This window comes from Penicillium odoratum (genome assembly GCF_028828045.1).
Source record: "Penicillium odoratum strain IBT 22623 chromosome Unknown utg000005l_segment0_segment0, whole genome shotgun sequence".
Classification (NCBI taxonomy): Eukaryota; Fungi; Ascomycota; class Eurotiomycetes; order Eurotiales; family Aspergillaceae; genus Penicillium; species Penicillium odoratum.
In genome coordinates, this window is record NW_026643147.1 from 5849659 (window position 1) to 5862828 (window position 13170).

Genomic DNA, 13170 nt, shown 5'->3' on the forward strand with positions numbered 1-13170 from the left:
TCCTCCCAACCTGAACAGACAATCCAAGACTCACAGTCAACTGTGAAGGCCAAAGATAAGTCTCCCGATACAGAGACTGTCTAGCCCAATATCTCATCTCTTTTTCTCAATTTCTTTTACCCTCACGTTTTCTTTCCTGTTTGTTTTGTCTTCCGGGCCCGGTGTTTTTTCGTTTTCACTTTTCCTTGATCTTTCTTTCCACCTGATGCATTTTTCTCGCTCTTTCTCCTGATTTGCGAAATTGTCATGTGAGCATGGGACGGCGCATTGTCGAAGAAGTCATTTGTAAGATAGCATGGGCCCCGAAAAATTGGATACGATCCATTCGATCCGACGTGGTTTGATTTTCGTTTCGATTTTGATTCCCATTTTTTTGTTTCTCGTTTCACACAAACACACAAGATGTTCAGTTGATTTTGCAATTCGGAGCTTCATAATGGAATCAAATCGAACTAAATTCGTATTCTACATTAACGTGAAAGGTCCGAGAATCGGCGTACACGGACCTAGTGGACCTAGTGGCGAACCGGGCAAAGGGAAAAACGTCAAAGCTAATAAACGACACGCAAGAAAAATAGAATCCCGTTTCAAATCCCGCCACAGAGCACCAGATACATCGCTCAAAATACGGCCGTTTGATAATCCAGACTAGAAGGGTGGTTGTTGAAAAGGTCTTTTTTACAAGAAAAAAGTCCTAAGTGATGCGATTTTATCCCTAGAGGAACTTCTTGGGCATGTTGGCACGGCGACGCTTGTAGACAACGTATGAAACAGCAAGAAGGATCTGGAATGCGATGACCAGGAAAATAAAGAAGCCCATACGAGGGCTTGAGGCAGTAATAGCTGGAGGTTTGAACGTTAGTGTATGAACCGGGAACAATATTTGATTCAAACTTACCATTGAGGAAGTGTCCCTGCAAGTTCTCGCTCAGGCTGAGATGCGAAGATCGCAGAGTATCCTGGAGCTGGGTGAAGCGACTGCTGTAGTCCTTGCCCTCCAGATCCCGCTGGATATTCTGCAGCAGAGTCTCGATGCGCTGGAGGCGAGCATCGAGGGAATTGAGCTGATCCCTTGATGCGGTGTTGCGAAGGATCTCATCGTGTCTGGTCTCAGACTTCAAGAACTGCGACTTAAGATCCTGGATAATGCTGTTGGTGGCTTTGCTTTGGGCTTGCATGCGGTTGCCCAGTTCGAAGAACTGGGTTGAGTAGTCCTTCACAGAGCCTGCTTGGGCCGGTGGAATCTCCTGCTTCACTATGGGCTGTTGCTGTTTCTCTTGCTGCTCCTGCTGGGGGGTTCCCTGGGGGATTTGGCCGGCCGCGGATTCCAGGATGAACTTGAAGATCTCGAAGGAATCGGGGTTCTCGGGAGTTGCGGCCGTGATACCGAATGTGTTTCCAGATGGAAGAGCGACCTATTAGTTCTTAGTAAGATTGATCCAATGTTAATTAGAATAGGGGCGCATACCTTGTCGGTCGAGAAGCAGACCTTGTCGTCGACGGTAACCTCGAAGAACGAGTTTGTGTGCTTGAGCTTCACCACCGATGGACGACCCAAGTTTCGGTATGCGTAGTCGCAGTGTCCGAATGCCAGGCTATCAACGTTACGGTGAGTCTTGTAGTCTGTAGTTCCATCATTCAAGAATCCACGAATGCTTCCACCCTATAAGCCGATTAGCCGATATCCAGTAGTTACATTCGGACCAAAGCATACCCTTCCACCATGTGTATCAATCACAAGAGCAAATCCGTCGAAGGGGTCCACGGTGTAAATGCTGGAAGTGCCCACGCGAGCCTGGCCATCCTTGGTGTACCATAATTGGAGATTGCCGCTAGCTCGCTCGGGACCGGTAGCTCGGAATTGGAATTCGGCGGCCCATTCAGGCTGGGGAAAACTGGCTGGTCTTCAGTATGGTGTACATAGTTCGTTAGGTATGTCACGTACGGGTTCTGGGCCCAGGCTGATCCTCGCACGTTTCCGGGGTAGGGAGGGGTTAAGATGAGTTTGTCGGATAACTAGATAAACGTTAGTTATCATTGACCTCAGGTTTGGTATGCTGCTCACCAAGGATGTGTCAAAGCCTTCCCCGTTGATATTCCATCCCGGAATCGAGTCTCGGCTTGGAGAAATACTAGTGACAACAGTCAGACAGGGTAGGACCAGGAGGCAGAAGATATTCCATACGTTTTGCCATAGCCAAAGCTTGCACTCTCAATCACCTCAGCTGTAGCACTTGCAGCAAGCAATGCGATAGAAGCAAAGGTCTTCATTGTGGCGATATTAAAGGCAGGTTCAAATTGATTGGTAACGACGGGCAGCTGGGGGGCAATGCAATATAGACAATTCCTGCGCGTGGGTATTACACCAGTCTAGATCAATTATTCAGTAGTAGAGGCTTTCGGACAATTTCTGCCACAATGTTCACAAAATTTCGACCTCCGAGGCAGTTCGCAGAGGCTAGACACGACACGAGTAGTGATCCACCCAGCCACAATAGCAATGACACAAAGGCGAGCCTCTTTGGCAATGGCGGCAGCTGAGGGAGAAAAATCAATGAAATGATGCAGTTGGAGACTGTTCAAAATGGTGTGTCGGATGCCGACGTCCGTGAAGTCCATGCGGAATAGATTGGCCCTGCGCTAGTGTAGCTGTTGATACCTGGCCTTCTCCTGATTTGTTCTCCGCATATTCACGTGACCTTCTTGGGTGCGGAGGTTCCATTCCCTTTGCAGTTTGGACTTGATCTCCAAATCCCTCTAATCCCTGAAGCTTTACTTTGATTGGTATAACATCTTTTCATTCTTAGTACCTGATTGTCAGTCTCTAAATTTAGCTTTTTTCCATATTCCGACCGTCCCATATCAGCAAATTCATCAACTCCGCCGCACATCATATCTTTCTCTCCAATCTTTAACCACTACCCGTCGAAAGATACCACTACAAGTCAGATTTAGTATACATGGTTAGTAACTGAATTTATGGCTTTGTTCTAACTTCAGAATACCTCCCAGTCGCCCCAAATTACCCCGCTCTTTGTGGTCTTGGAATGGCCATCGCAAACGGCTTCAGATGCGGTTGACAGATCTCATGGTGGATGAATGGGTCTATGTGGGGGAACATGTGTTCTATAAGAACCATAGCCATCTTGACCGAACTGGGTGTAGTTTATTGTAGTTTATTCGGGTTCCTCTGCGGAGTATATCTAAGCTTACTGGAATACCTTCTCCGGCTCCATCCCCCTCTTCGGATAAGATATTCACGAGAGCCTTGCCAATCCCTAGTCAGCTTTCCTTTCAGTAGTTCCTCCTCAAAGACAGATCATGCTAGTTTCAGCACGTTTCGGCCTCTTGCGGTTGCAGGCTACGTCCCCGGCAATGCTATTTATGGTGGCTGAGCTTCCTCGGCGGCTCATAGCATGTTCGCCGTTTCCAGTCGACCAGTTTCCGTTTGTTTCGATGCTGTGGCACTGATGTCTGATGGTCTGGGTATCTTTGTGTCTATCCGCCTCTCTGCGTGTGTGTGCGTGTTATCCGCCACTGTATCCCGCTTACTCCGTATACATTTTCTACTCCACTTGAAACCTTAATGGAAATCAAAATCAAAATCGGCGACTCAAACTTTTGTACTTCTCGTTCCTCTCCTTGTCATTCTAAGACCGGTTGCCATCCTTGAACATGTCGAATCCATTAAGTACTCCCATACAGCCTGCAGACAAACAATGATGTCAGATGTTTGCACTGTTTGACAGACCACGTGGGCCAGCCCCACCAAAACCTGGAACCACAAGGAGCCTATCCCGCACTAGTCCTAATATAGCTAGTCCCACATGAGATCCATGCAATGCCGCCTGCAGGATGCGGCCAAAACACCAATTTGTAAATTCATAGGACTAGGATAGGGGATAGGACCAAGGTCCTTGAATTGTACATCTGAGCTTATAATCACGCATTTCGGTCGTTCTAAACTCGATTCTGCTGTTTTGTCTAGGGTTGATGTTTATCTAATTTGGACAGCACAAAGGGGTTCCGCAACATGTATATATTTTACACAAATCCGCCAGAGGTCTACCATCAATGTTTGGTGACATGGATCATGAAGAAGTCATGCAATCCCATCAAATCACTTCATACTAACACGTGAATCAAAAAGATAATTTAATGGATTCAGTTAGGATATTAGATGAATATGCCTAGGTGCGTGTAAATAAATGACATCTTCTAGTAAGAAAGGCCGACAAAAATCTGGAGAATAAAAGATCATCAGAACCCCAGAGCTCAATACAATTAGCGCATCAAACTGTATTTTGGATCCTTTTTCCAAGAGTATGGAGATGCGCGAGATGGAAAAGATGTAGAGGCTTATTCTCGAATGACTAGATAAGTCGTCAATATACCCAGGCAATATATTTGTGGGTTAAATGAGTGTATTGATTCAAACAAGCGATCATTTGCATGGATTTGGATTGATAGATTACCAGGACAAGCAGATAAATCTAGCCTACCCAAGGAAGAGTGTGTGCGAGAATATCGTGGATAGTATCAGGTGACAGTGGGGATGTTTACGACACCGAATCCACACCTTCGACTCACAAACCCCCTGTGGAGAGATTAGCAATATGTAACCCCTAAGATGTTTGATTCGGTCTCAGACCATTTCCAAAAGTCACTGGACTTACAACAGCTACAGAAAAGCGATATGAAGACTGACAACCATCTCTAGCTGTGGTATACTGCCTTTTTGTCGTGCTGTAGCACCAGCAAAGCCAACAGGACAAGACTGAGAATTGGCTCAAAGCTGACAAAGAAAGAAATATATGTCAGTTAAAATGCTTTTTAGTCATTACAGAGAGTCGAACATCCATCTTATGAGGGGGCTTCGCAGATATCTAAAGAATCTGCCTTCCAGAATGGTGAATACACTTGTAAAAGCATGAGATACTTTCAATAACAAAAAGGACACCGACAAATACTATCTCCCAAATTTAGTAACTAGAAACTAAGATGGTGGTGGAAAAATGTAATATTTTAGGGGTATATGACAGTCACTGTTGCGACATGACCCTTGAGTGTCGCAGAGGTGGCCCGGGGATAGATTGATAACCGCAGAACCTTTGGTAGGCTGGAGATAAAAATCAATAGGTAATTAACCAAAAAATCCTCCAAATCGTGACGACTCGAATGAGGGTAAATACAATAAATGATGGTGGGGAGAGTGGCAGGGGGAAGTTGAATAAGCTCGGGCAAGGGCAGGAGGGCCCAGAGGGTCCCGAGAGAAGTTCCAAAGCGGTTTTTTTGCTGGGCTTTTGACTTCCCGCTGCTCCTCCTCTCAACCAATCAGAATCCACCGCTGATTCGCGGTTGATCTACCGCTTCCTCCTCTTTTAGGCACTTCAACCTTTCGTTCTGCTTCTCCTTCCCCCAATTCTTCTTCAACGCGACTTGCGCGTCCACCATCCTTTCTCCTCCACCACCACCCGTTTCAGATTTGGCTACTGGAACTGCTTGGCTATCTACCACGCGTTTCTCCGGTAAGTCCGTCTCGATTCTATTGTCATGCCGCGCTGGTTCACCCGCTATGGCCCTGGTCGCCTCAACCACCATTTCGGCGAGTTCCAACCACATGGTACAAAAGCGCTTCAAGCTATAGACCTTGCATCAGCATGTCCTTGTCATCTATACTTGTCACATACTTGCTATGGCAATGGGGCCTTTCTGCGTGATTGAACATAATCCGCTAACTGAAGTCGCGTGCTTATATAGTCGTTTGATGCTCCAAGTTGCTTGCTCACCACCCTCCCGGCAGCCCGGCTCGTGTCGGCATAATACTTAAGATATAATGGTATGCGATATCATTTACATTCGAGACGTTTACTGCTCATGTCACTGGCGAAAGAATCAATGGTGGGTCATTTGGCTAACCTCGACAACTCAGGTTCTCTTCAAACGAAAACCGGTCCAATACCTTCCACGACCCGTCATTGAAGATGACAACTCCGAGGTATATTTGTCTCGCCCATATCCCTCAAATTGAATGAACAATCCTCTTAATACCAACGCCTTAGGTCTGGGTCATCCCAGAGACCAGCGAGCTCTTCATGAGCTACGAGCCGTATCTCCAGCGTATGGACTTCTATAAACAACGTCGGTTTATTTGTGAAATCACCGGTCATTCGGGGTTGAACTTTTTTGAGGCGTTCCGGAGTGAGGTAGGTGGTTACAATGGCATTCGGGTTTGATGCATGTGAGATTGAAGCTCATTCTCGATCAGATGGAAGAGTCGCGTGAGGTGAACAACAGTTTTCCAGAGGCTTTGAAGGAGCCGATTTTGCGCCGAATCCAATTCGCGACGACCTCACGGGTTGACAATTTGGGTAAGATTTATGACGACATAATATACCGCAACTAAGCTAATACTCCTTTATTTACAGTGGACGAGATTTATGAAGTGAGAATCTCGACCCAAAGACAAAGACGTTTACAATTGAGCTAACAGAATTCTAGGAATTCAAACAGGATTTCTACCCCGGAGAGCCTGTCGTCATTCTGCTCCAGGATACTACCAGACTCCATGGCACCATCAGGGACAAGGCCAACTTTGCTGAACAGCTTTTTGCCGATGGGACCATCAAGACCCCTGCGTACGCTCGGTATTTGGTAAAGATTTCAGACCGTCCCAACGAGGAAGCGCTGCTGGACCAAGATCACATCACGCGTGATCGCAAGTCGTTCACAAAATTGATGCTGCGTGGCTTTATCAAGAACAATGTTACTCGGGAGTCTTGGACCGGTGCGCCCTGGTTGGTGAAGCCGTCGATCGCAGAAGAATACAAAATCTCCACAGAGGTTCCCAAGCATCTTCAGTACGGCGCAAAAGTCGCAGAGAAGAAGGCGATGAAGAAGGCGGACCAGGATGGTTTTTTCGGATTCTTCTCCTCCCAACAACTACCTGAACTAAAACCGGCTGTCAAGGGTCAGAAATCGAAGTTGTCAGCAAATGACATGGCCAAGTCACGAGAAGCCCAATACCAAGAATACCAGCGATCGCTGAATGGGAATCCCTCATTCTTATCGCCTAACAATCCACTCCGCCCAACCAAACCGCCGCTGGTCGGTGACAAGAAAATGCCCCCTCCTTCGGTTGTTATCAAAAATGAATCGAGACCTCCATCACCACCACCGATTAAATACCCAATTGATGATCTTGAACTTGCCCCACGCCACGACAAGAGTCCTCGTCCTACATTAAAGCTTTTGAAGTTAGGCGAGTCGGAGGAGGATGGAGCAGAGGACCTCCTTTCCGATGATCTGGAACCTGAATCCGTTGGATTGCTTCTTGAAACATGGGACACCCTCAATGTCTACTGTGAGGTGTTCCAGCTAGACTCATTCACGTTCGATGATTTTATCCAGGCTATGCGTTTTTCATCAGAGGAGCTTGACTGTGAGCTGTTGGTCGAGTTGCACTGTGCCATCCTGAAGAAGCTTGTCAACGCAGGAGACCAAGGCGGCGCAATCCAGATCTCACTTCCAGATTTCCCCACTGACGATTCGGATGACTCCGAAGAGGACGATGATGAAGAGGAGAAAGAGGAAGACGAGGAGCGACCGGAGAAGGCACCTCGTATGACTACCCGGGGCAGCCTCGCTAAGGAAGAAGCACAGAGCCTGAAGGCGCAAATTGTCGAAGAGGAACCCGAAGAGGAGCGCATTCATCGTGCCGCTGAAATGTTCGAGAAATATGGATGGATCGATCGCCTGCGGAAACGCGACTTCCGCAATGGTGGATGGGAGGTTGTCATGATCGGCCTGCTGCATCAATTGTCTCTTCGCCCTCGTTCTGAAAAGACCTGCAATGACATCCTCCAACACCTCGCTCCTCTTGATGAAGAACCGACCCAGCGAACTGCCCAGGCACAGTATCGGACTCTCAACATCAATTTGCGTGTCAAGGCTCTTCAAATGATCACCATGCTCTGTCTCGAGACTAAAGCGATTCGGAATTACCTCGAGGAATGTAGCAACCAGATGACGGAATTCCGCAAAGAGAAGATCGAACACCAGAAAGCCCGCAAATTATTGTAAGTGGATTTTTTCCAATGCGACACTCTCAACTAACTGTTCACTAGGCTGAGTGAATTACGTCTATTACATCAGGAGCGCAAGGCACTTCAACCAGAACCCGAGAAGTCGCCATCCCCCATCCCGGAACTGGAAGGGGAGAACATGGATGATTCGAAGATGACAGGGATCGAGGGTGATTCTGAGATTCCCATGGACTCAGAGGACGAGGATACTCCCAGACCACGCGCTCTGCGTGGTGGAGTTGACCGCGCCCTTGAACGCAAGCGGAGGCAGGAGATAGAGCGGGAACGCAAGGAGCAGCTGGCTAAACAGCCCAAGGGCACTAAGCAGTACCAGCGAGTCCTGAAGAAGATCGACGAGCTGAAAGCCAAGGTCGCCAAGGAGGAGGAGGAGATCGAAACCATGGACAATGATTTGCGTGAGGCCGACTGCCCCCGGACCCGATGCCTCGGATTGGATCGATTCTGCAATCGGTACTGGTGGTTTGAGCGCAATGCCATGCCATTTGAAGGAATGCCAAATAGCTCGACTGCTGACGCTCGATACGCCAATGGCCGTCTTTGGGTGCAAGGTCCTGACGAATTGGAGAGTGACGGGTTCATTAACCTGACGGATGAACAACGGAAACAATACCACAAGCATTTCCAAACCACCCCTGCCGAGCGCAAGAAGCTCGAGGAAGGGTCTACTCATTTGTCGAGTGCCCGCGAATGGGCTTACTACGATGATCCGGACTCGATCGAGCTACTGATTGAGTGGTTAGATCCACGAGGCAATCGTGAATTTAAGCTGCTCAAGGAGCTTCAGTTGCAGAAGGGGTACATCATGAAATACATGAAGAATCGCCAGGAATACTTGTCCGACAAGCCTGAGCGGGCCGAGTCTGAGGAGATGCCCACGAAGCGAGTCACTACGCGTACTAAGACCTACGTGGACGTGAATGAACACCGCCTTCGTTGTCTCCGTTGGAGAAACACAACCGCCCTGACTGAAATTGGACATCTGCACGTGGACCCTGACCGACCAGCCAAGCGCAAACGGAACACCGATGATATGCGCGAGATCAAGGCTACTCGCGGCAAACCTCTGACCCGACGAGGATCACGTCGAGGATAAAATTGGTCTTTTATTTTGGTTTTCATTTGGCCAAATCACGCGACCACGACCTTTTGCCGATTTTCTGGTGTATTATTCCATTTTTTTGTCCCATTTCACAATCGGGATAGGTTAATCTGTATACATCCCGTGCATTTTTTGGAGAGAGGAGTTGAGGGGTTGTCAATTTCACAACATTTTACTCGATCATTTTATCATTTCTACTACTCCAAACATAACCAAACCAATTCGCTGATTAATGTACCGCTCGGGACTCGTCGGGTTCTTTTTCTGCCAAACTCGGTCCGTTCTTCCTCGGTTACTGACGGGTGCGTCATTGGGTTTGCCTCTGGCTATATTGAGTATTTTGTACTCCGTAATTTGGTGACTGTGGTATTCGCAGCGTCAATTAACACTCCTTTATATTTTGTTATTCTTTTATGACCCCTTAAAGCGCTACATGATCGACTATTTGTAATCTGAAGAACAGCCCGTTAGCCCGAGAAAATCTCAAGCTTTTCTTGCCGCGTTATCGCCGAGAGTCACGAGGGGAAATACCGTTTTCCCCAGATCCTCTTTTTGCCCCCGGGCTTGGTCTCACCCGCATCCTTTCCATGTCGACGGGCGCGACATAAAATGCAAATCGTGACCCCATATTTGCAAAGTCTAGACATTCATTGAATACTGCGGTATCCAGTCAGGAGTCCCCGCAGATGAGTGAGATCGCACATTCACAACCGGCGGGCCCCATTACAGGCGGCGCGGCCGTGAGAGGTGTCCCCATCACAAATCCAGAGGGACAAAAAACTAATACTCCGGTCAAGACGCGGAGTTTAGACTATGTCTTGCGAAGTGGTCTAGCCGGAGGATTGGCAGGTTGTGCGGTAAGTGCGCGCCAAATCGCCAAGCACACGGTTCTCCAATAAAAGCGAAAAAAGCGAGTACTGATTGTGAGATTCTGGAAACAAACAGGCCAAAACTGTTGTTGCGCCACTCGACCGAGTCAAGATCCTTTTCCAGGCCTCAAATCCACAATTCGCCAAATACACAGGCAGCTGGACAGGCCTAGCGGCTGCTATCCGGGACATCAAGCGCCATGAAGGAACTCGCGGCCTCTTCAAAGGCCATTCCGCTACACTCCTCCGAATTTTTCCCTATGCCGCGATCAAGTTCCTCGCCTACGAGCAGATTCGCGCCATCGTGATCCCCTCCCACGATAAAGAAACCGCCTTCCGTCGATTAATATCCGGCAGCATGGCTGGCATCACGTCCGTCTTCTTCACATACCCGCTGGAATTGGTCCGCGTACGACTTGCATTCGAGACAAAGAAATCCTCTCGTTCATCATTACGAGATATTTGTCGCCAAATCTACAACGAGGGTGTTACGCCTCCATCTACGGCATCCGCATCACCAAAACTCCCCTCATCCGCTGTCGCCGCCGCAGAAAATGTCTCTTCAGCCGTAAACTCCGTCGTCCCTCGTTCAGGCCTCGCAAAATTCTACCGTGGCTTTGCTCCAACTCTCCTTGGCATGCTTCCTTATGCGGGTATGTCGTTCCTCACACACGACACAATCGGCGACTGGCTTCGCGAGCCGGCCGTGGCGCAATACACAACCATCCCTGACTCAGAAGCCAAATCTTCCCATAAAACTTCTCGACGGCCCCAACTCACAGCTGCAGCGGAGTTGTTTTCTGGTGCCGTGGCTGGTCTTGTTTCTCAGACTTCCTCATACCCGCTTGAAGTGATCCGGCGACGAATGCAGGTTGGCGGTGCAGTCGGTGATGGCCGTCGACTTGGAATCATCGAAATAGGTCGCAAAATCTGGCTTGAGCGTGGGTTCCGCGGTTTCTGGGTTGGTTTGACTATTGGCTATATGAAGGTTGTGCCTATGGTAGCCACCTCTTTCTTTGTTTATGAGCGGTTAAAGTGGTCTCTGAACATTTAAGTGCACGAGTCTTGAAATTTTCCTCGAATCGCCGCCTCACCCAAATTTCTTCCTCTTCTTCTTCCCCCCTTTACTCGCTATACTTAGCTGCATGTATCATCTGTTTCGGCGATATACTACCCATTCCTGCAGGTGCGATTTTGGCATGTGCCCCTGATTCCCGCTGTTGGCGTCTGTGGATATTCCTTTTTTGGTTCGATTTTCCCTTTTGGTTCCTGCTTAGCATTAGAGAAGCCAACGATGGCTCACTTGGAGATACACTTGAAGATGCACATATGATCTGTTTCGAGACTTTCTTCTCGAATTTATTAGGCCATTGTAGTGTGTTCGTCACCATGCCCAGGTGGTTGTCTCGCCGCGGATACTAATTTGACTTTGAGATCCTACAATTACCATCCATAGTCTGTTTAAAATATGCTAAATGGACATCATGATCGAAGAGTAAACAAATCTTAACCCTGGATCCCGAAGCTGTAGAAGCACAGCATGAGACCTAAATAATTATGCTCTCGTTGATTACTAATTTTCTCAGGCCATTTGCTACGCTAAGATGTTCGTAGATCAAGAGGGATAAGGCGACCAAATCCATATATTTTTTATTAAAACAGAAAGTCATCTAAATCTACCAAGTCTAGTAGTACATAACTAAACTAGATGATGTAACTTCAGGTAAGTAATTGGCGGATCCCAGATGGTCCGTGCGTTACTCCGGGCTCCGCAAAAAAAAAGTTGTAGAAGTTTCCAAGCCACTACATACACTCTGTACACAATGACAACACGCAAACACAACGATTTCCTGGACGTCGCTGCCAGTGACGATGAAGACGTCAATGATCGCGGCTACGATTCTGAAGATAAAGTGGCTGAGAGCAAGGGCCGGGCTTTGAAGCGGAGAAAGCGAGCGGCAGATACCCAAGACTTCTTTGGCTTGCAATCCGACGAGGATTCAGAAGGCGAGGACTCGGAAGTGGAAGAGTCACGCGGAAAGGGAAAGCCGCGCAAGCAAACCAAGGCGACAACTTCTGCTTCAGACGAGGATAAAAGCGACGCCGAACATGACGCCGAAGAGGGAGGTGACGGCCTCGACGAGGACGACGAAAGCGCATACCTTGATACTGCGACAAAATCGAAATCGAAGGCCGTAAAGCCTATCGATCTCAAGTCTCTTGGAAAGAAGAAAAAGAAGCAAAAGCTCGGAGTGGTATATCGTGAGTTCCATAGACAATACTATTCCCAAGCCAAGACTAACATACAATCCAGTGTCCTCTCTTCCGCCATACCTGAAGCCGATGGCCCTTAAATCGATGCTCGAGAAGCGAGGCTTCCCTCTCACCAAGGTCTTCCTGTCGAAGCGCGTCAACGACACGAAGCAGAGAAAATCCAATAAGAGACAATTGTATTCGGAGGGCTGGGTCGAGCTGCGCAAGAAGGATGCTAAAATTATGGCGGAATCGCTTAATGCTCAGACAGTTGGTGGTCTCGGGTATGTGAATTCTCTCGGTGAACAAGAAGCTCTACTAACATAAACCAGCTACTACCGTGATGATCTGTGGAACATGAAATACCTCTCTGGATTCCATTGGGATGATCTGACCGATCAAATAAACCGTGAGAGAGCAGAGCGGGAATCAAAACGCCGGGTTGAAGATGCACGTGCACATAAGGAAGAGAAGATGTTCCTGGCTGGTGTTGAGGCTGGAAGGGTTGCCGATGGCATGGCGAAGAAGAATGAGGAGAAAAGGAAACGCAAATTGGAGGATGCTGGTACGGATGCTCAATCTGTTCCTGAGAAGAAACCAGTTGTGCGGAGACGTTTCGTGCAAAATGATGTGGTGAAGACAAAGCAGGATTCAAATGCTGTTGGGGATGAGACGAAACGAGTGCTAGGGAAGATTTTCTGATCTTCTATGCCTTCCATTGCATCTAGTCTGGTCTAGTCGGGGTCTTTTTTGGGATATCCATATCTTTCAATCAAAATTTTTGCATAGCCTACTCTAAAGTCATGATCGTAAATTTATCAAGTGGTGATAAATAATAGAAGGA

The 13170-nt window shown here is 47.9% G+C and overlaps 5 protein-coding genes across 5 annotated transcripts; 3 read left to right on the forward strand and 2 right to left on the reverse strand.

Moving 5' to 3' along the window:
- Positions 1-715: 715 nt before the first annotated feature.
- Positions 716-2271, reverse strand: N7520_007768 (uncharacterized protein; the record flags this gene model as incomplete). Its single annotated transcript, XM_057141702.1, has 7 exons — positions 716-843; positions 899-1415; positions 1469-1663; positions 1715-1895; positions 1946-2016; positions 2066-2132; positions 2186-2271. 7 exons carry the CDS (start codon positions 2269-2271, stop codon positions 716-718), a joined length of 1245 nt encoding a protein of 414 aa, XP_056995708.1.
- Positions 2272-5334: 3063 nt separating this feature from the next.
- On the reverse strand, positions 5335-5622 carry N7520_007769 (uncharacterized protein; the record flags this gene model as incomplete). Its single annotated transcript, XM_057141703.1, has 1 exon — positions 5335-5622. The coding sequence occupies one exon, from the start codon at positions 5620-5622 to the stop codon at positions 5335-5337; it is 288 nt and encodes a 95-aa protein (XP_056995709.1).
- A 214-nt stretch (positions 5623-5836) lies between these two features.
- On the forward strand, positions 5837-9198 carry N7520_007770 (uncharacterized protein; the record flags this gene model as incomplete). The annotated part of the gene is made up of 7 exons (XM_057141704.1): positions 5837-5839; positions 5933-5998; positions 6063-6206; positions 6269-6371; positions 6429-6445; positions 6502-8078; positions 8127-9198. The coding sequence occupies 7 exons, from the start codon at positions 5837-5839 to the stop codon at positions 9196-9198; spliced, it is 2982 nt and encodes a 993-aa protein (XP_056995710.1).
- Positions 9199-9890: 692 nt separating this feature from the next.
- Positions 9891-11127, forward strand: N7520_007771 (coenzyme A transporter; the record flags this gene model as incomplete). The annotated part of the gene is made up of 2 exons (XM_057141705.1): positions 9891-10061; positions 10150-11127. 2 exons carry the CDS (start codon positions 9891-9893, stop codon positions 11125-11127), a joined length of 1149 nt encoding a protein of 382 aa, XP_056995711.1.
- A 769-nt stretch (positions 11128-11896) lies between these two features.
- On the forward strand, positions 11897-13028 carry N7520_007772 (RNA-binding ATPase activator ESF2; the record flags this gene model as incomplete). The annotated part of the gene is made up of 3 exons (XM_057141706.1): positions 11897-12335; positions 12388-12610; positions 12659-13028. 3 exons carry the CDS (start codon positions 11897-11899, stop codon positions 13026-13028), a joined length of 1032 nt encoding a protein of 343 aa, XP_056995712.1.
- Between the last annotated feature and the right edge of the window lie 142 nt (positions 13029-13170).